This window comes from Lissotriton vulgaris, chromosome 2_1 (assembly GCF_964263255.1).
Source record: "Lissotriton vulgaris chromosome 2_1, aLisVul1.2, whole genome shotgun sequence".
NCBI classification, from domain to species: Eukaryota; Metazoa; Chordata; class Amphibia; order Caudata; family Salamandridae; genus Lissotriton; species Lissotriton vulgaris.
This window is the reverse complement of record NC_141687.1, coordinates 2,041,823,880-2,041,846,747: the sequence shown is the minus strand read 5'-3', so window position 1 is coordinate 2,041,846,747 and position 22,868 is coordinate 2,041,823,880. Positions and strand designations below refer to the sequence as shown.

General features: G+C 44.1%; 1 protein-coding gene across 1 annotated transcript in view; it reads right to left on the bottom strand.

The window, feature by feature from the left end:
• CEP152 (centrosomal protein 152) overlaps positions 1 to 22,868 on the bottom strand; it is an 804,909-nt gene that overhangs the window by 452,557 nt on the left and 329,484 nt on the right. Inside the window, exon 15 of the mRNA XM_086958276.1 lies at positions 10,993 to 11,123. Within this exon, the coding sequence (XP_086814402.1) occupies positions 10,993 to 11,123 (131 nt within the window). The remainder of the gene's footprint in view (positions 1 to 10,992; positions 11,124 to 22,868) is intronic.

Sequence of the window (22,868 nt, the reverse complement as noted above, 5' to 3'; positions counted from 1 at the left end):
AAAGTAAAGCATCCAATATATGCCATAATATTGATGGATAGCCCATTCAAGCAATGGCAAACAATGAAAAACAGATGAAACAGGGAATGATCTAAAATCCACTTTCTCGATCTGTAATTCTTACTGTACTTTTTTGAAGAATTAATCACAAGCAATCTTTCAAAAAACTAAAGTGGTCTATGGGCGAACATAATAAGGCTTATAATTAAGGTGTGGGAGGTCTTGTCATTGTATGGGAAAATGAATGAAGAACACACAAATATATTTAATTTAAACTTAAAATTACATCGGTTGAACTTGTAGATAGACTCAAGTAGACATAACATTTAGGCAGTATTTGTGGTTTCGAGGTGGTTTTTAGAAGTCCTACTTAATAGAGAGTATGCTGGACATAGATTGGGGTCTAGAAGTGCTCAATTTCCAGTAGAAATGGGTAAGTGGGTAGAATGAGTGACAGCAGGTATTTGCAAGGGGGTGGCGATAGAGTCAGTGAGCAGACAAACTTTTGCAGATCTTAGTGATCAAGTATTTATTTATATCATTTGTAGAGCGCACTGCAACCCTACGGGCATCCTGGCGCTGAGGGAGTGGGTCAAAAGGGAGCAGTCAGTAGTGTGAGCAGGAGGGAGGGAGGGAATATACCAAAAGACGCTATCACTATTTCACCCAGGGAATTATACCCTCGGAAAGAGCCAGGTCTTGATTTTCTTGCGGAACAGCCGTAATTCATGAATTTTTCTAATTTCGAAGGGGAGGATGTTACAAAGACGAGCCGCTGCCACACTAAATGCTCTTCCGCCCTGGGTCGCTTTCTTTATTCTGGGTACTTTAGCAAGGTTGGTGGAGGAGGAGCGGAGAGTTCGGGTAGGCTCATACCACTGGAACTTGTCCTGGAGTGGCTTGGGGTCCTGACCATGCAATCCTTTGAACATGATGCATAGGGGCTTAAATAGAATCCTCTGAGGTACTGGGAGCCAGTGTAAATCTGCCAAAGCTTGTGTTGTTCAAGATCGACGGGTTCGGAAGAGTGTTAACTTAGCTGCTGCCGCCTGGATACTCTGTAGCCTGGCAATCAAAAACCCAGGTGATTCCAGTAACAAGGCGTTACAGTAGTCCAGGCGACTAAGAATGGTACTCCTGACTACAGTTGTTCTTACATGTACAGGTAAAAGAGGCAGCAGCTTCCGAAGACCTCATATTAGCGTGAAGCAGCTACCCACCAGTTTATTGACGTGGGTCTCCAGATTAAAATTTTCATTAATACTGACCCCCAAATTGCGCACCGTGTTCACTGGTGTCAGTGGGCCATCCGATTTTAAAGGCCAGACGTCTGCTGGCAAGCTTCGGGCAATCTTCCCCACCTTACAGTGCAGGATCTCAGTTTTTCCGCTGTTGAATTGGAGCCAGTTTCCCTTCAACCAGTTTGTCATTTCGTGCATACAGGCGAGAAAGCTATCTAATGAATCTGCCTGAGCACCATTAAGGGAAAACATAAGCTGTGTATCATCAGCGTATTTAATCACGCTGATGTTATGAGCTTTAATGATTCCCAGCAGTAGTTGCATATACGCATTAAACAGGATGGGACTGATGGATGATCCCTGCGGAACCCCATGTGGGACTTTGACATATTCAGATTGATACGGAGGGAGTACCACCGCCTGCCATCTATCCGATAAATAGGATCGCAACCAATCGAGCGCCATCCTTTTCACCCCAAAGGTCTCCAGCCTTGTCAGCAGAATGTCATGATTCATCGTATCAAAAGCGGCGGACAGGTCCAGCAAGATTAGAATTGCTGACTCACCCCTGTCCGCTCGCATTCGGAGGCTATCCAATACCATCACAAGGGCTGATTCTGTCCCATGGCCCGGCCTAAAACCAAACTGTTCCTCCTCTAGTATGTTATTTGTCTCCAGGAAGAGGGACAGGGACCTACTGACAAGGCGTTCTGTGATCTTAATCGGGTAGGGCAGGAGTAAAATTGGTCGGTAGTTCTTGTAGCAACCAGGGTCGAGGGTGGGTTTTTTAAGGAGTGGGGTGATGACTGCCTGCTTCCATTTAGCCGGCACAATGCTTGTGCTAAGCGATTGTCCACATAGCTGTCGGAAGATAGGAAATAATTCTATCCCAAAGTCCTTCATAATCTTATAGGCCAGAGGATCCAATGGTGATCCAGAGGAAATTTCAAGGGCCTTGAGCAAACTCTTTCTCTGAGGGAATAGCAAAGTTATCTAGAGAGGCGTAAGAGGCCCTGGGGAGGGAGGGTTCGATAGTTCCCTCTTCGTTCCTGTTTTCTTTTGTTCCTATACTCTGATGTGACGGAATGGGCGGAGGTAGATCTTCCAAACTCTCCACAATTTTATTTATTTTATCCTGGAAAAAGAAAGCCAGTCCATCACATAGCTCCTGGGAGGGTTTGATGTTACTATTAGTACACTTGGGGTGTGTCATTTCTCTTACTATTCTAAAAATATCCCTTGATTTATTGGCGCTTTTCAATATGATGGCTGCAAAATGTTCTGATTTAGCAGTAGCTATTTCCTATTTGTATTTTATTATTAATAATCTCCAGTTTATTCTGTCTTTTTCCTTGGGTCCCTCCTCCATTGTCTTTCGGCCAATTTGCATGAGATCTTGAGATTTCTCAGTCCCTCAGTATACCATGGTGCAGATGGACTGCCCAGTTTCCTGATGACTATCAGTGGGGCGATCTGCTCAAGTCTCTCAGTTAGATGTTCGCAGAGAGTGTTGTAATTCTCTGTGATCTGATTCTCAGAGTTAAAAAGGGTTTCTATCTGAAACAGGGGCTCCCCTGTTTTTGCCTTTCTAGACAACCCTTTCCAGTCTCGGCTGAGAAAAATCCTGGCTTGTCCGGCTGCAGGCCTTACATTGTAGAGGGTTTGAGCATTAAAAGTAATTAAATGATAGTCTGACCATCCCACTGGTAGAATTTCTCCCATGGTCATGAGATCCTCCTCTGCAAAGATTAGATCTAGAATATGGCCTTCTCTGTGAGTTGGTTCAAACACCCATTGTTTCAGTCCCAGATTGCCGCAGGACTGTGTGATGTTATAGAAGGCTGTATCCAGTCTTCCGTTAGTCCACAGATTAAAATCCCCCAGGACTAAAAGGCTGGTGTGTGTGAGTGTCATGTTGTTAATTACATCAATCAGTTCCTGCTATTGCGGTGCATTGATGGCCCCCGGCGGTCTGTAGCAAATCATGCCAGTTAAAGAGTGTCCTGATTCATCTTTAATTGAGAAGCCTAGAAACTCTGCACAGGAAGTTTCATCTATATCCAGTCTGATGATGTTCAGCTCCTCCCTGAAGAGGATTCCTGTTCCTCCCCCCCCCGTCCCCTAAGTCTGGGTTTATGAGGGAACTTATAACCCGCTGGGCAGGCTGGTTCCAACTCTGACTCTAACCCCGCCACCGTCCAAGTTTCTGTCAAGAATAGAACATCCAGATGGTTAGACTCAATCAATAGCTGTGTCTCGGTTGTGTGCTTGGGAAGAGATCTGACATTAAGTAACCCACAGTTTAGGCCATTCTTTTTCCGTGTGTCGGATGCTGGCTCAGATGTGTTATCGGACAGGATGTGGCTGTCTTAGTCCTCCCTGTGTGTCACCCCTATCGCATTTTCTAGGGGCCTATACTTTATCTGGCCAGCTGGTGCCATTGAGTTACTTGGAAGAAGGTTTATATGCGGCAAAGTGGACAAGCACTTTGGACACTGCCCTTCATCCCGGAATTGAATATTTGGTGAGTCTCGTGGGCAGGTAGCATTTCCCTTTAAAGGGTCAAGCGCCAAGGGTCAAGAGTAGCTTATAATCTGCCTATCTAATGCTAATTCACCAGGGGGGGTGGCCCTGTGCCCGGTACGTGCGCGGACGGGCTTGCCTTTTGCGCGCCACTGGCGCGCCCTCTGCGCGCTTCCGCTACGCGGGGTCGCCATGATGTGCTTTATATGTGAAGAGTGCAGCCGGAATCTAGCAAAGACTAGAGCGCTGCCCCAAAATGGCCGCCAAACTCGGGCCACAGGAAGTGAGGGCACGAAGAGGACTCGGTTGCTGAGGCTCCCTCCACACAAACAGCACAAGCTGCAGTGGACCGGGGAGAAGCGACACACAAACAAATTCAAGTAATATGCTGGTTTTTTATTGCTAAAAAACGAAGCTAAAGTGATTTGTAAAAAAGGGCCAGAGTGGTTACTAGGCTACAAGTAAGCTTTAAAACACGAGTAAATAGCAGAAATAAAGTTTGGCCCCTGCACATAGCCCTACTCACACGCTGCTGCCTTAACAAATGATAAATTTTCCATCGCGGGTGCGCCATGGTGTGCTTTTTATGCGTTTATGGGCTAGGCCATAGGTTTAGAAGACTAGGGCACGGTATGTGGCTCTCAGACAACAGCAGACACCAGCTTAGTCAACCTTAAGACCGTACCTCATTCTTTAGTTATATCATCATTCTTTGAATACAGCTCAAAATTAATAGCAGCCTGGTGGGATCGACAATGTCTAAATTTAAACAAGAACAAAACAGAAAACAAGCATTTACACTGCAATAGATCTCGCAATTGCGAGATTTTGAGCTATTGGCATTGTAAATGGCAATGCCTTTAATAATATCAAACAGCATTGTCATTTACGATACCAGTAGGTCAAACTTTGGCAATAGCGAGACCTATTGCAGAGCATGGTGTCTGTGAAGCGGCTGCCATGCTCACCAATAAAGTTTTTTTTTTTTATTGAAACTGAGCGCAGAATCCTTAAAGTGGGTGACGCGCTCAGCATGCACGTTTATTTGTAAACAAATTAAAGATAAAAGAAAGCGTCTCTAAAAATGAATAACTGTCACCAGGAAGCTTCAGGTGATCATATGAATTAAATCCTTGACTGGCTCCTAAGGAACCTTTAGACCTGCCAATTAACTAACTGCACACATTTACATTTCTTTCTGGTAACAGGACACCCTGGAGAGAAGGCATGTTTCTTGTTTAGTTGTCTGTTTTCTCTCTCTTTGCAGTGCAGGGGACCGCTGTTACCCTTTCAGCCAGAGGTAACTCATGCTCAGCACTGACCATACAAAACAAACATTGTCTTTTTTTCCAACAAAAAGTATGGGAACTGTTTTGGCAGCATTTTAAAAGCTTAGGAATGTTGTTGCCAATAGACTCTTTCCACTTCAACCTTTGTGAGTGGCTACAGCTCGTCGACAACTTCTATTCATACCCATTTGCAATCATTTCGCATATTTAACAGCATCACTACCTCGATCATGTTGCCATATGGATTACTGGGCCTTCTCCAATTAATCCTAGCCCCTTTTATGCACACGCACAACGCATCCCACTGCCCCTATGGATACCTGCCTACATATTTTAGTCCCACAGCAACGGGAGTACCAACAGCATAAACCATTCAGGTTAGTCTAAACCTCTAGAATAACAAAAACTTAGAAACATAACGCTTGACTTCTATAGTAAATTATAATCATCAGCTAATTACAAATATTTTTCCAAGCCTCTACATCGCACCTCCTAGTACATCACACTGCTAGGCAAGACAGGAAAAAAGCACACATCTGCTCACTCTTTGGTGGCAACACAGGCGTACAATAAAACACTTAACTACGCTGTCTTCCCAGTGTAGCGTCTTACCTGTCAGAGAAGGCGTTCCACAACAGAGTCTGATGCGCTATTTAAATGCTACAATTTAATCAGTGTTTGAAATGGAAAACCAGAAGCACTGGTACTCACTGTCCTAGGGTACCTGTTTGCTAATGAGAAGTACTGCTTCTCTCCAATTAAAAGTACAGCAGCCTTGCTATGAAGTGCAGGTACTTAACTACTGTTCATTCAAAGCACTGACTATAATACATCTACTTAGAACAACAGCACACCCAAATAACATATCTGGACCACGTTCCTTACCCTCTTAGTCCTCCGGTTCGGAAACCCCCCCATCCCGACCAGATGGAGAGCCGCCCGCTACGTCTCGCCTCCGGACCCCATGCTGAAGTCTATCCGCCGTGCCAGGTGAGCTAGGTTCTGGGACATGTCCAGTGGCTGCACGTAGATCTCGGATCCATCTAGGCCCACCTCCTGCACCTGCTTTTCGCAGGCCGACTCAATGCTGATCTGCACAGTGGGCACGGACCCTTGGCCCTACATGATCCCAAAAGTGGTGTTTGCTAACGGTGTCAAGAAGAAAACTGCACCGAGGACCAAGAAACACGGAGCTGTGCAGATGAAGCCCAGTACGGATGCCCCTCCAGGACAAAACTCTCACGCTGCCTTTACTTCTGAGTAGTTTACTGTTAACTAGCACAGTATTTCAGATGGCGGGGCTGAAGCGAGGAGAGGCTCACCAAGCGGTCATTACGAGCGTGCAAGACAAAAAAAAGAAAGGGTGAATACATGGCGTGCGAGAAGCTCCCTCCGGCAAAAAAAAAACAAACAAAGCGCAGTGTTCCTGAAGTAGACGCCGCAAAAATATAAATAAATAAAGTGAGCGTGGTGTCCCTAGCGGGCGCCGCGCTCATTAAAGTAATTTTAAAAAAACCAGACAAATCATTATTAGACAAACGTAACACAATGCTAAACGCACAATACAGTAATGGTAAACAAAAATGTACTGCGCCAGTAATTATAAAACCGATTGTCTCATGCCGCCAGTAAAAGATTTCGTCTGGGTGGGCGGGGCTAAAAGAGGACAGGGCGGTAACCATGATGGACTAAAAAGCCTCAGTTACAATCAAAATACACTGTTTACATAACAAATGACGCTAACCAATCCAAATAACAGGAGGAGTAGAAACACCACTTCTGAAAGTGTATTGATTACAAGAAGCCCTTGCAGAACGAGAAGCGCATGAGCTGCAATGCTAGGCGAGACTTAAAAATGAGGATGCAGACTACTGAAAAGGTGAGAAACTTCTTCATTGTTGCCTTGTAATCTAGAGAAATCTCCCAAAAATATGCTTAAATGAAATTGATATCACTCTATATATCCACCAGTGTTGCATAAAGAACGTACCAATACTGAGAAGAAGTTCCCTTGAATAAGATATTCAATAAAACAACTTAAATGACAAATCAATTAGGACAATAAAGTTAAGAAAATTGTACACAAATTATTAATATTACAAAATATATTAAAAAACACAAGTGGGCAAGAGCACCACTGTACACAAATAAAAACAAATAAATTGGAGGAAAAAATTTGTTAAAACGTTTTTTTGGCATACATGGAGATCAAAATCGACCAGCAATATTGATACGAGGAAAGGGGAACAGACAACAGTACGACATCCAATTGTTACAGTACTAGGTGTACATTCGAACTCAATGTGATAACTATGTGCTGTGCACAGTTTTTATATTGTGTCAACACCGGTATCCGAGTCTAGGAATTGTACTTGAAAATTGCGTCGACGCGTTTCGGTGGTTGAAATGGTTTTGGACCACCTTTATCAAGACTCAATCTTTTGTCTGTCGTGTATCTGGGGTCAAGAACGATCACCCTTTAAATTCTTGTTTGGATAAACTCCCTGTACGTTCAGTTGTAGAAGTGTGCGCTTAAGGATAAGTGAGGTGACATCAGTTTTCTTTCACACTTTTGTGTGTCTGACTTCGGTTTAAAAGTCCTGCAGATAAACGTGGTGCGCTTGGCGATGCTGCTCGTTAAAGAGCGTCTTTTTCTGTTTAAAAGAAGTGGAAACCAGGGGCGCTTTCGTCTTGTCCTCCCGGCGAAAAGCAATTGTTTCCCTATTCGGCCGAAGAGAACTGCCTGCTTCTCTGGTTTCAGTCAGAACGTATGCATTCATGCCTTGGTAGTAGCCAAATAAATCTTTACCCAGTAGTATATATCCATCTTGTATAATGAACACTGATCTCCACCTTGCTGTTACCACTTGTTCATAACATATCTCATTATACTAAAACATTATTCTACAATTAACTCTGCCCAACAAACAACTGAGGTCTTTGATTTTCTGTGAGCTTCCTTCCATAGTAAATACAACTATAAAGCTCATCTTGTCTTATTTACGAAGCATCCTCTTCACAATGGATGCATGAAGTTTCAGAAATACTGGAAACTGACCAGCTCTGATTGGGATCTTCATACTCAGTCAGGGAATTAATTTGCAGCAAAATTCTAACAAATATAATCCAATTTTATTAACTGAGAGTTTAAATCATCAAATGTTTTACCAACAGATGAACATGTGAATATAAAATGTTCAAGTCTCAATAAAAGCAAAATTACAAACAGTGATTCAACATCTGTAAAATTGGTTTGAATCTTCTTTGGTGACGAGGGCTATTTCTCAAATAGTATTTAATCTTATATTTGGCCTATATCCTCTATATTTAGATCGAACTTTATAGAATAAATATTAAGTTTACTTCATTAATGCAGGACTACTAATAGTGTTGATACCTTCATATGTGAAGTCCATATTTTGACGATGTCTAAACTTTCACCACTTGCTAAGAAACAATTGGTCAACTCACTTTAGAATGAGACTTATATAGCTAATCTCCTGGTCATATCCAAGAGCTCCTTTATAAATAAATAAATAAACAAAAATGATGGTACCGGAAGAGCACCATTGCTTGTAGAACAATGAATTGTTAAATGAAGCATGGACTAAATTTGTCTGGTGTCAGTAACAAAAAGAGTACATCCTCGAAAATCTAGCTAATATTTTTACCATCCACAATTTTAGATATTTATCAAGAACTATATGGCTATTTACTATTGCACACAACAGCTGTACAAAACAAAGTGATTTGTCTTGTGCAAAAAATGGTCCTTTGGGAGCTTACCAAATTTCTCATAACAGATTTCAAGCTGCCAGTAATGCATTCTGAAGACTGAGCTGCTAGATCCTCAAACCCTCTCCCACTATAGAGGCTCAATTTGATTTTCAAATCAAATCCATTAGTAAGCTGACTGCAACAGGAAGAAAAGCTAGAATAGAGAGCCATAAATACATGAGTCTCTTCCCTTAGATAATCTTATGCAATGGATAGTTTTGAACGCTAGTCTCTTGCTAACTAGAGGTCTGTACATGGAACAAAATGGTTGGGTAATCAAACCTATTTCCTAGGTCTCAGTGCTATTTATTTATTGCAGTATTTTGGTGGCACAAATATTAACATTGGATTAGTGTAGTAGACGTTTTACACAAGACCAATCAAAGTGATCAACTGTCAAAACTAAAAACCGTTTACCAGCATCTTAAAAAAACTATGCAGAGGTTGGAAGGGAGGAGATGGTGACAGAGGAAATTAACTGCATGGAGAAGACAAAGGTCATGAAAATGAGGTAGCTCTTTGTCAACCATAGGGGTTTTTAAACAGGGATACCTCTTTCCAAATTGCATAGCAAAAAAGAATGAATAATGAAATGCCACTTCATAGTTGAAAATGCATAAAACCTTGGTTGGTAAACCTTATGGTCATTCTATTAGAGGTACAGTGGCTATTTCTGCTCTAAAGAGATCCATCTGCCTTCCCAAGTCTCTTTCACTAAGAGTTGACTAAGAAGGAGCATTCCATTTTATTCACTGGTATATACAACAATAAAAACCCTATTATGAAGAAGGGATACCTCCTAGTTCTTCGTTATAAACAACCCTCCGTCATAGTCCTGTAAACTATGAACTGTTCCCCTAAAGTAAAGACACATTTGGGATTCCAAGCGATGTTTGAATGCCTTAAAGTGCAGTCAATTTCAGACCACAAGCTTGTTCTGCTTTGTTTCTCTCCTGAGGTTTGAGGTGGCCATTTTAAACAAGAATTAGTTAAGCTAATAGGTGCTGGCAGTGACACTGCCAGGCTTTGAGTATGTTTTTTGTGTTAGATAGTCTGGTCGCCACAAATGTGGGAGCATCCACAGCAGCCATCTGAATCATCTGTAATATTTTAACCAACAAGTTCAAAGAGGTCTGTGTTGGAGGTACGCGCAACAGCACAGCGACAATCTGTGAATGCATTTAGAGTATTTTAACAAACTGATTCAATTTGCAGTAGCCATCTTTGAATGGCCTTGCTAAAATATTAAAAACAATATCCTTGCTGCAGTGAGAGTGCCTTTTTGATATAGGTAAACCCCCATTTTAAGAAGGATGCCAGCAGACAGCGCAGGGAACACAAAAAAAGGTTTACAAAAGAAAATAAAGTTGAGGAAGAGTGGGGTTGATGGGATGGAAAGTGAGGAGGGAAGAGGAGCAATGGAGAAGCAGGATGTTTGACTTTTTAGCAAAGGGTGGGGGAAGCAGCACACGATGAGAAAGCAAGAAAGCACATTTACTCCCATAGATTGCTTAAAGGAAAGTACATAGTTCCCTGAATGAATACAAAGGTCAAACAATCAGAGGACTGTGAGATTTAAATGCTCATGGTCAAAAGAAACACAAGAATGGGAAGGGAAGACATTGAATCCAGAAGAGGCAATTGAGACGGATAAACAAAGCCGTCCAATCATAAACTAGTCACTGAGACGAAGCACTATGTTTATACTCTAGAAATGCAGGAGACAACAGGTATGGTCAACAGACAGCTAAAGCAGCCTATGATCGAAAATTATATCTCGCTATTGAAAAAGCGTTTAGAGTTTGTGCACATAGATGAAGATATTCAGTGCTAATAAATACGTAGGGGCATCTCAAGAAGAAAACATTTTTTAAGTATTTTTCCCAATGATACTCACAGTGTAATACCAGAAAAGATGTACACAAATACTGAATCGATTATTTATTCACTGCAGATATACACAAAAATGGCCTGCTATGAAAGCCAAATTGTATTTTAGCTCCTTATAGCATTGCTAAAAATATCAACAGGTTGGATTAGTTTTCTTCTTGTTATTATAAAGTGGTAAGCAAATGATCAGAAAGAGAGATTATAACAACATTTCACTGTGCAAAAACAACATTTAGTATTTACTGCTTAGCAAATAAACATGGTAATGTTACCTGTCAATAGCTTCTTGCTTGTCATGGTCAAAATCTTCTATCATTTGTCTCATTTCACTGCATAACTCTTGATTCTTGCTCTTCAGGCTTTCCTCCTTTTGAGTTAATTCTTCAATACTACTCAAATGTTTCTAGGGAAAAAGTGATGCATTAATCAACTGAAAATGCCGAAAAAACTCACACAGTATATACACTAAACACTTTTCCTGAGGTATGGAAAGGAAGAGGAAAGGTAATGCCCATCTACACAAAGAGGAAGCAAAATTAGTTTAATATTTTCAGTATTGTGGCGGGCAGTGGATATGCTGGGCAAAGTATAAGGCTTTCTACAGCGCAATGATCCTTTTTCATCCATCAATGCCTATTTGGCACAGTTTTAATGTGACAAAATGGTAATTCTTGTCTTTGTCAACAGCATAGTACTTTCTGAAACATTTAACATATTGAGATACACAAGATTAATTGGTAGCACTACATACTAACGCACCTAAAACTTCATGCTTTAAGCATGCTTGCCTCTGCTTCTCTGCACTCTTGGCTGACTACATTAAAGAGATGCTGCTGTTGTATGAACATCCAAGTGACCCATTGGTAAATGCCTCACTTTAAGTATTCTGGGACTTGAAATGTTGCCGTTAAAATTGCAACAATGGGATCAAACATCCAAGCACTAAAGTGCAGATGCGCAATGAGCCAACGATAGCTTAGTGTCACACATAACAATGGGACATCTTGCAGCTTTAAATTTTTTGGGCGTTTGGAAGAGTCTTGTGTCATGCTTTCACAACTATCCCATGTTTATGGTGGAAGAACTCTTTTCACTGGTGCGTGTCACTACATCATTCAATGAATGTTTACAGTCTGAAATGTTTTGCAAGTAACTGGCTATCGATATTGAATTGTTAGAAAAGGGGGCTGATGTATGAAAGTATTTTACTAATTATGTGAATGTGGATAAATACAATAGTATATATTGGCCAAAATTATTATGGCCAGTCATTTCACCAATCACTGGAAGAAATAAACATTGCCAAAAGATCAAATATGTTTTTAACATTATATCAGACCAAAAACACCATTAATCCAAGCACATAAAACCTGTGAAAACAAAACGAAGAAGAAACAATATTTTAGTGACATCCCTAAACAACAAACTCAAGCAGAATAATTGTACGTATGTCTTTCGTGCTGCAACCATGCAGAACAAAGTTACATTGTGTTGGCTACTTCAGTAACAAATAAAGTGACTCATTCTCTGTAGCTTTCCTTTCTTTGAATGCCATTTTAATTTGCGATTGTGTAGATGTTTATCATTTTCCATATATGCACTGATGAGGGCTGTTACCCTTTTGGTTGGGTTTTATCAGTTATTATAGTTTAGACCTAAAACAGGATAGCCTAGATATGATCAGCGATCACAAAAGGGATTGGATAAAACAAACTTTATTAGAACATATGTTCTCCCTGGTGCCATATTATTTCTAGGCTATCCCAAGCCTGGCAATAAATCAAAGATGGTCTAGTGTTTTTTGTTATTGTAAACATTAAAACTAAAGCGGCCTGAGGACCTGACAAGGTTTTTAAAAAATAAGCGGAAGAGATGGTGGTGGATGACCAGTAAGAGTCTAGTAAAATATCTGATGAACATTGCAATTTTAAATCTTAGTTATAAGTTGCAAAAAAACATGACAGACCTCTGATGTACTGTAAAGGATCAAAGTGCTGACTCCAAGACGTCAGTTTCCTAAGTTTTCACATCCAATACAGCTACAATAATCTTAATTTAGTGTTTTTATGATGCTTACAAGAGTGTCCAAGAGAGTTCTGATGCAAGATCATCTACTGCAGCAGAAAAACGAATTTTCAAACAGCGATTCATACCACGGTTTGGTTGTTTCTGAATGCTGTAAGTACCAGGTTTTACTATTGCACAATTAATGATATTCAACTTACCAGATGGAAGACAGAGGCTGCCTTGCCAGGATGTTAAAGTGTGACCTTAAAATCTGTTGTGATGCTCAAGAACCAGTGGGAGGAGTGAAATGTTTTCAGTAACTGTAAAGACTCATAACACCCATCCAAGTGTACCTACTCTCAACTCCTAATCGAAAGGATGCAGCACAGGTTTGGTTCGCAACCAGGTTTGGTTTGGGAGCCTGCACCAAATTTGTTTGGTGGTATTCCAAGACAGGAGCAAAAATATTTACGGCCACTTAGTATCATAGAACTCCAGTTTGGCTAATCAGTACCAACTCATCAGCAGGTAACAGTAAAATGCTGGGCCTAGTGCATTGCCACCCTAAATGGATCAATGAAGGACCTGGAACATGAGTGGCACACAATATACTGCTAACTAGAGGCAAATCTCAAGCATGTACCCTTTCTGATCTCAAAATCCTCTAACCCAGAAGCAACAGGGGGCTTCATTCATGAAGATGAGTCACTTTCAGTAACAATAATTTCTTCAAGTACAGCAGGTTTCTTGTCCTACTTGACTTTCTTTCCTCCACAGATTGGGATGTCAGGGACTCACCAGATGTAAATTACCTAATTAGCAGGCTCTGTATATACTATACCAAAGTGAGATATAGTGTGCACAGAGTCCAGTGGCACCCCAAAGGAAGCCAGAGGTAAAGTTAGATAAAACCTTACTCTCTATTTCTGGTAGTGTGGGCGAGCACTATGTCTTTATCAGAGGACAGTGTTAAGCATTTGTTGTACACACTCAGTCAGCAAATGAATTTACACACTCAAAGACTGAACTTCAGACCAATTGTTTTTGTATACAAATATTCTTTTAGTTATTTTATTTTCTAGAACCAAGCAAGCCTGGCACAGGAAAGCAATAAGTACTTTACAGTAGTAATGCAATTGAAATACAGTTTGAATGATAATTTTATATACACTTTGGTTTGATTTACAGAATGGATGCAGAGAAATGCAATACTTACTAAATGCAGTACATAGACTTGAATAGGCTTTTCAGTAAAGTAGCAGGTAAATAACTTTTTAGATTACTAGGCTTACGCAGAGTAGTATAACTAGATACTACTCTGGGACATTTCCTGAAAACAGGTAAGTAACATTGTTTTTGTTAGATTACGCAATTTTAAAGAATTTCTTTAGTTTCTCAAACTCCACACTTAGAAACTTTTCACAAAAAAACAGTCAATATTATCCCATGGCAGAAAAATGTTACCGGTTTTGAGGTAAGTATTTAGTAGTGGGAGTTGAGGTTCTGGGGGTTGACTCAGAGGTCTCCCAGGGTCAAGGATGCACTCTTGTTACACCCTCAGCAGCACTAGGGCGGCCGGGTGCTGAGGCCCAATGTTATCCAATGGAAGATTAAGGGCCTCCAGTTGGTGGCTGCTGACTAGCAGGCCACTTGGCTGTGCGAGTAAAGCTCCTGGACTTTAGCTCACGACAAATGGGGAAACAAATTAGCACCAAAGGTGCAATTTCAGCAGCACTAGGCTGGCCGGGTGCAGGGTGCTGTTTCGACGTCAGGCGCCCTGTTGTTTCCAACTGAGAACCTCCGGTTTGTAAAAACACTGCATGCTCGGGGATGAAGGTCTTCTGGGTGCGACCATCATTTTGAGAGGTAAGTTGGGAAGTTAGGGGTTGGTTAGGCACCGTTGATTTGGGCACACAAGCCCGTGGGGCGTCAGATGCTGGGATGCCTTTTGGGTCAGATCTTCTTACCAGTTCCTGGTTGTGGTTAGGGGGGATTCTGGATTTAGACTGCAGGCATCGGCTGGAGGCAGGTCAGGGGTCATCGGATCACGGGTCAGGATCGCCGGGGTGACCTCCTCGTGGTGTTTGTCTACTCTAGTTCGGGCCGTGGACAGCGGGTGCAGATTTGCGTTTTTCCAGCCAAGGCCAGAGGTTGCAAATGAAAAAATCTGGTGTTCAAGGGAGACAACGTCTTTGTGGATGAAGGCAGGCAGGTCCTCCGGCGTTTTCGAGGTTGCTGGCTGCAGGACACACCGGGATTTCGCAGGAGAAGGTTCGAGGTGGAGACAGGCCAGTAGGGTTGGGGCCAAGTCAGTGGGCGTCTTCCTCTGGTTAGCTGCTGCACAGCTGTTCGGTCCTTCTTCTTGTAGTTTCTTCTTGTCTGAGGAAGCAAGGTTCAGGGGTGCCCCTAAATACTAGATTTACAGGCTTTACATTTAGGTAAAAGGCAGGGATTAATAGGTCCCTTCCCTGGAGTGAGTACACCCCCTATTAAGCCACCCTCGAGTGGGAGGGGGGCATGAGCCTGTCCCTGGTTGGCTGAGTCCCCCCCATCTTCAAGATGGCGTGGACTGAGAGTTGTGCTTCACCTCGCCTCCCCCACCTGTGGGGTGGAATTGGCAGAGGTGGGCACACCTCTCTTCATCACTTGTTTTTCCCGCCGGTTCTCCCGCCCAAAGAGGAGGTCAGAACCAGTGGGGACCAGTTGCTGAGAGCAGCAAGTGGCCTGGGGAAGATCACAAAGGCAGCAAGCCTTTCAAGCTTCCACTTCCTGAACCCTGCCCATCCTGGGGGAGGAGGCTTGGCACCTCCTCCCAGAATGTGTATTGTTTCAGGTGCCAGAGAGCAGCAGGCACTTGACCCAATGAGCCCTATGTGCGTCAGTTACTGGACATCTCCTTTGAGTCTCAGGTGGTTCCGAAGGCCTGGAAACAGGCAGTGGTACTTCCTCTGCAAAAGAAGACCAACGTTAGCTTCGAAAAGCTGGATAACCTCCGTCCTATTTCCCTCCTTCCCTATATGGCAAAGGTGGCGGAAAAAATAGCCAACATACAGCTTATGCAGTTCGTGGAGACGGCTTCGCTACTCCACGACTCGCAATTTGGCTTCCGCCCCCGTCACTCGACGGAGTCTGCTCTCCTCGTGGCGGTGGAAGCACTCAGACAGGGAGTAGACGAGGGCCAAACGATGGCATTGATCCTACTAGACTTAAGCGCAGCATTCGACACTGTAGCACATTCCACCTTGCTACAGTGTCTGAATGGAGGAGGGGTGACAGGAGCTGCGCTTGGCTGGATCAAGTCCTTCCTTTCTGAGAGGTGCTTTCAAGTCAGATTGGGTGACTGCTATTCCAGGGAGATTGAGTTGGGCCAGGGCGTACCTCAGGGTTCGTCCCTGAGCCCAACTCTATTCAACATCTATGTCTCCCCCCTGGCGGCTATTGTGGAGGGGTATGGTCTCCGCTTGGTGTCCTACGCCGATGACACGCAGTTGGTCATCTCCCTATCGCGCGCGCCCGGACTTGCGGCGGACATCTTCAGGAACTGCATGAAAGACCTTGCTGCCTGGATGTCTGCAAACTGTTTAAAGTTGAACGGGAGCAAGACCGAGGTGCTCGTGGGGGGGGGTGCACCGTCTGCGTGGTCGTCGGCGTGGTGGCCACCCTGTCTGGGGGAAGTTCCTGCTCCCTGCCGTGAGGCCAGGAACCTTGGCGTGTGGCTGGATAAGGACCTCACCTTTGGCCCACAGGTCGGTCGGGTGGCAGGGATATGCTTCAGTGTTCTGAGAGCCCTTAGGAAAGTATTAGATCTGCTTCCCATTTCTGCTCGTCAGACACTGGTGCATGCCTTGGTCACATCCCGACTTGATTATGGGAACCTGCTCTATTTGGGGGCCACAGGCAGGGTCATCGGCCGCCTGCAGGTTCTTCAAAATGCGGCAGCGCGGCTGGTCCTCAGACTCCCTAGGAGGTCATCCGCCAAACCAGCCTTACGGGCCCTCCACTGGCTCCCCATTGAGAGGAGAGTGGAGTTCAAGGCCCTTGCCACTTGTCATCGTATCTTGAACGGCAAAGCACCTCTTCCGCTCCAGAGCCTAGTATCCCATTATGAGCCTGCACGCAGTCTTCGGTCCTCGCAGACCGGGCTGTTAAAAGTCCCAAGAATATTCAAAGCTCGTATGGGAGGTAGATCCTTTAGATACCTTGCTCCCAAACGCTGGAACAATCTTCCGCTGGAACTTCGGCTTGAACCCTCCGAAGTCCAGTTTAGGAAAAAACTTAAAACGCACCTTTTCAGCAGATAGCTTGGTTGGGAGGAGGGGGGACAGTCACTCCACTTGTCATAGCGCGGGGACACGCCAGTGGCGTAACCAGGCGCTTAATAAATGTCCATTAATAATAATAATAATAATAATAATAATAATAACAAACATGTCTGGTGGTGGCAGCTGAAACAGCCACTCAGCCTGGGCACTAGTGGTAGGTTAGTTTTCAGGGGGCATCTCTAAGATGCCCTCTATGTGCATTTTTCATTAAATCCCACACTGGCATCAGTGTGGGTTTAATGTGCTGAGAAGTTTGATGCCAAACTTCTCAGTTTTCAGTGTAGCAATTATGGTGCTGTGGAGTTCGTAATGACCAACTCCAAGCACTATATACTCTTAATGGCAGCACTGCACTTACAATGTCTAACAATGGACTTAGACACTGTAAGGGTACAGGGCATATGAACCTGTACCCTCACCACTGGTATAGTGCACCCAGCTAGAGGGGTGACTGGGCAGTGGGTTGTAGGCATGGCACACAGAAGTGTATGCCATATCGACTCTTCACTTTGTTCTGCACCAAAACACGCAGCCTGCAAAGGCAGCGTGTGCGTGCAGAGGTACAGGACCTATAAGGGTGGCACAATAAGTGATGCAGCCCTTAGAGGACTTCTCTGGTCACAGTACCCAGGGTACCTGTGGACCATTTACCAGGAGCGGACCTGTGGCCAGAGATGCCAATTGTGTTAAGGCTTCAATGCAGTTTTAGGTAAGGAACATAGGCCCTGGGTACCCGATTAGCAGGGGCCAAGGGCACACTAAGTCAAAGCACATCAGTAACTCAGCAACAAGGGTGTGGGGGACCATGCAGAAAGAGGGCACTTTCTCAAACAACTTCCACACTCCCTCCCTCCCCAAACGAAAGAGGATGAGACTAACCTTTCCCTAGAGAATCTTCATTTTCTAAGTGGAAGAACCTGGAAAGTCCATCTGCATTGGCAGTCCCACGTCTGTGTTCCACTACAAAGTCCATTCCCTGTAGGGAGATAGACCACCTCAACAGTTTAGGATTTTTGCCTTTCATTTGTATTAGCCGTCTGAGAGGTCTGTGATCAGTTTGAACTAGGAAGTGAGTCCCAAAAGGTCTGATCTCAGCTTCTTCAGGGACCAAACCACATCAAAGGCCTCCCTCTCAATGGCACTCCAACGCTGCTCCCTGGGAAGAAGCCTTCTGCTTATGAAAGCAACAGGTTGGTCTTGGCCTTCATCATTGGTCTTGGATAGGGCTGCTCCTATCCCTAGCTCAGAGGCATCAGTCTGTACAATGAACTGCTTGGCATAGTCCGGAGCTTTGAGAATTGGTGCTGAGCACATAGCCTCTTTCAGGGTGTCAAAAGCCTTCTGACAACTAACTGTCCAGTTTACCTTTTTGGGCATCTTCTTGGAGGTGTGTTCTGTAAGGGGAGCCACAATGGACCCATGTTCCTTTCTAAACCTCCTGTAATACCCAGTAAAGCCAAGGAATGCTCTGACTTGGATCTGGGCTGTTGGAGCTGCCCAGTCCAGGATGGCCTGGACCTTGGGCTGTAAAGGTGGTACCTGGCCTCCACCAACATGGTGGCCCAAGTACACCACCGTTCCCTGGCCTATCTGGCATTTGGATGCCTTGATAGTTAGGCCTGCAGTTTGCAGGGCATTTAAAACCTTCCCAAGGTGTATCAAGTGATCCTGCCAGGTAGAGCTAAAGACAACATATCATCTAGATAAACTGAACTTAAGGACTCCAATCCAGCGAGGACTTGGTTCACCAACTTCTGGAAGGTGGCAGGGGCATTCTTTAAACCAAAGGGCCTAAGAGTGAACTGATAATGCCCATCAGGTGTGGATAATGCTGTCTTTTCTTTTGCTCCTGGGCCATGCCAATTTGCAAGTACCCTGCAGTTAAGTCAAAGGTACTTAGAAACGTGGCTACACCCAATTTGTCTATCAACTCGTCTGCTCTTGGCATTGGGTGAGCATCTATCTTGGTGACAGAGTTCAGCTCTCTATAGTCCACACAGAACCTGTGGATGAGGTTTGGGGACTAGAACCAATGGGCCGGCCCAGGGGCTCTAGGAGGGTTCAATAACCCCTAACTCCAGCATCTTGCTGACTTCAGCTCTGATGCTTTCCTTCACTTGGTCTGATTGTCGATAGATTTTGTTTTTGACAGGTGAACGGTCTCCAGTGTCCACATCATAGATACACCAGTTTGTCTGACATTGGGCAAGTAAAAGAGCTTTGCATACTGCTGCAAGACTTGCTTGCAATCAGTCTGATGTTGGGCAGAGAGGGTGTCTGAAGAGACAACTCCATCCACTGACCCATCTTTTGGACTGTATGAGAGGAGGTCAGGGACCTCACTCTTTTTTCTTGGATGGGGTAAGGGCCACTCTATCTGTCTTGGAGAGCCCTTGGTGCCACTGGATCCAAAACCCATACCTTTTGCCCAGGTTGAAATTCAACCAGTGCACCTTTTTAGTCATACCAGTGCTTCTGAAGCTCCTGGCTGGCCTCAAGATGTTTGGATGCCTTTTCCATGTACTCAGCCATTCTGGACTTTAGGCCAAGCACAAAGTCCACAATATCTTGTTTGGGTTCTTGGAGAGGCTTCTCCCTACCCTCTTTTATAAGACAGAGTTGTCCCCTCACAGGATGGCTAAACAGAAGTTCAAAAGGGAAAACCCTACTCAATTCTGTGGCACCTTCTGTGAGCAAATATCATGTCTTTCAATGTCTTCTTGAATCTCTCAACAAGGCCATTGGGTTGTGGGTGATAGGGTGTAGTAAACTTGTACTGCACTCCACTCTTTCCACGTGTGTTTTAGGTAAGCAGACATGAAGTTGGAACCTCTGTCTGAAACCACCTCCTTATGAAACCCTAATCTGGTAAAGACACCAATGAGGGCCTTGGCTACCGCAGTAGCTGTAGCAGTCCTATGGGGAATTGCCTCAGGGTACCTAGAGGCATTTTTCCATCCTCGCTGCCAAAAGGAGAGTATTCCCTACAGTCAATTCCTCCGCATCCGGAGAAATTGTTCGGATATCCATGATTTTCTTACCCAGTCTGACATCCTCAAGAAGAAATTACTGCACCGTTGATATCCCCCCAAACTGGTCAAAGACTCTTTTAAAAGAGCAAGATATACCAACAGGGAGAACATGTTTCAACCCAAACCTTCTGAGAAAGTTGATCAACTAGTCTGCATCACCCGACACTCCAACCTAAATCACAAAGTGCGTCAAGCCATCAACTCCAGCTGGCACCTTCTGAATTTGGAGAAGAACAGAACCCCCTTACCAAGACCGATCTTCGCGTTTAAAAGAAACAAAAACCTGAAGAACCATCTTGTCCGAGGGAAGATAGTTGAGACTGCCACTGGCACACAAAGTGCTATAACCAATATGAAACCAGTCTTTGGAAACCACAGATGTGGCTCATGCCACGCATGTCCACAGGCCATAATTGGCGACTCCATAACCACTACAGAGCGAACTATTTCAGTGGCTCGCAATGAGACACTTACCAACTGTCGAAGTAGCAATGTGGTTTATGTCATCTTATGCCCGTGCAATCTCCCATATGTGGGGGAAACTGGACGCGAATGCCGGGTGAGAGTCGGGGAGCACAAGTCCAACATCAGAAACCTCAAGACGTCTGCCCCCATTGTATCCCATTGGAGGGAAAAGGGACATACGGAAAATGACCTTCGCTGGTTTATACTGGAGAAAATAAAAGCAAGACATGGAATTGATCCTGTCAACCTCCGCAAAAAAAGGGAGGTCTTTTGGATTTTCCTGATGAATTCTGTCACTAAAGGTCTCAATGAGGAATGCCCATGGCAGAATACTTTTCTATAAAGTCCACCCTTGGCTTACCTTCTAGGCCCATGAGTCCTGGTTCTCCCCTGTTTTGAGACCGTTTGTCTTTACATTTGTCTGTATTTTTTCATCCCTCCCTCTCTCTTTTTTTATCCCTTTCCCAGTCAGTCCCTTTTTCTGCCCCCTGGAGTCTATACCTTCCTATACCTCCATCATACCGTTTGTAGATGGCTTTGCAAATTGAGGGCTGCTGCCAGTCCTTTTGCCGCCTCCCATAACGGTTTTATCCATTGCCTTGACCCCTTGTTGAACTTATCTATCGTTCTACACGCCCTCTATAACCCTGTTCTCAGATGGTGCCCCAATTCGACCGACCACAATCCCAGTTTACCCTCATTACCTCTGTGCGATCCACACGCTTTCTGCCGGGCTTTGCACTTTACCCTGTCCTCAGATGGTGCCCTAATTTGACCGACCACGATCCCTTAGTCCCTCGTTTACCCACATTACCTCTGTGTGATCCACACGCTTTCCGCTTTACTTTGCTCTTTACCACAGCAAGCCCGTTCCAAAATGGCGCTCAAAGCTGGCGGACCGCAACTCTTTAGTCCCTTATTCATTTGCACTACTTCAGCGCAACTCAGGTGATTAGAATCCGACTAATCGGTTTACCCTTCCTTGTTCTCTGATCCTGGGTATCCTGACACCAGCTAGCACCCAGATCTGACCGACCCGCGTCGTGGATTCGAGCATTCCGAATTTTGTTTAAGGTAAGTCCGAGATATCCCCTCTCCTTCCCTCGAACCCCCGACCCTGCATACATATATTCATGATCCAACTTACTTTCTATATCTTTTTCTTTCCCCGAACTTAGAACTCGTTCTCTGACCTGAACCTGAATGCTCAACAATATTGCTTTCCTGTGACAAGTCCTCTGTCGCTTTCGCATCTCGTTCGGGCAACTTGAACTTACTTATCAGGTGAGCCCACGCTGCTGAGAATTGGCATATCTGCGCTCTTACCGCCTTAGATCGTGATTACATTATATCCATTACTGGCGTACTTATTTTTTCTTTTACTCAGTTCCTATCCGCCTGACATACTTACCCCCCAAGATTGCTCCATTTTTTGGCCCCTGGGCTCTACCAGCATCCCGACGCGGCAGCTTCCATGACATTATATTCAGGTTAGTTCACCCATGAGACCTTTTCCATCGGCCCGTTCATTTATTGGCCTTTTGCCGGTCGTAGGTGGAAAATAACCCTCTTCAGAAATATGTTTTACTGTTTATCCAGTCCTCTGAAATATGCCTTATTGTTTATCTAGTGCTCCACAAATAACGGAAACCGCCCTCCCTGAATTGATCGACCATAATTACGCCATTGATCATTTCTTCACTAGTTTACTAGGTAAATATGCCTTTTTGGCTTTCTTGTTCTCTAAATCCCTCCTTCCCCTAATTCGACGCTCCTATTATAGGAACCCTAGATCTAACTAAGAGTCTAACTGTAGCTGGGGTGTCCTTGTCTTTTATCTTTTCAGTGTGATCCCTCATTTCTTCGCTCCCCTGGGACTTTCTCGCTACTTATCTTCACAATCTCTCAGAAAGGACCTGGTCAACTAGACTTTTGACCTTTATTTTCCTCAGGTATGATCTCGGGATTCATTCCCCCTTACTATATCCTAGCTTGGTAAGAAGATCTGGACCTGTGTTCTTAGAACTAAAAGGGACTCTCATATAATAAGAAGTATGACTGAAAAAATGTTTGGAGTTTGATTGGAGACTCTGTGTCTTCACCGGTTTCACCCCGTTGGATTGGACTAATTGACAGTCCTCGGGGGATGTTATCCAGGGAGCCACCCTTGAATGCCTAGACCAAGACCACCCCCTGATGAGCCCTATAGACTTGATGTTTTTAACATGTCTTGAAGGATTATCTGAATGTCTACCATAGGAAATTCTATGAGAAATCTGAAAATGTACAAACCTGTGTTATGCTAAACCCGTGTAATGTTAA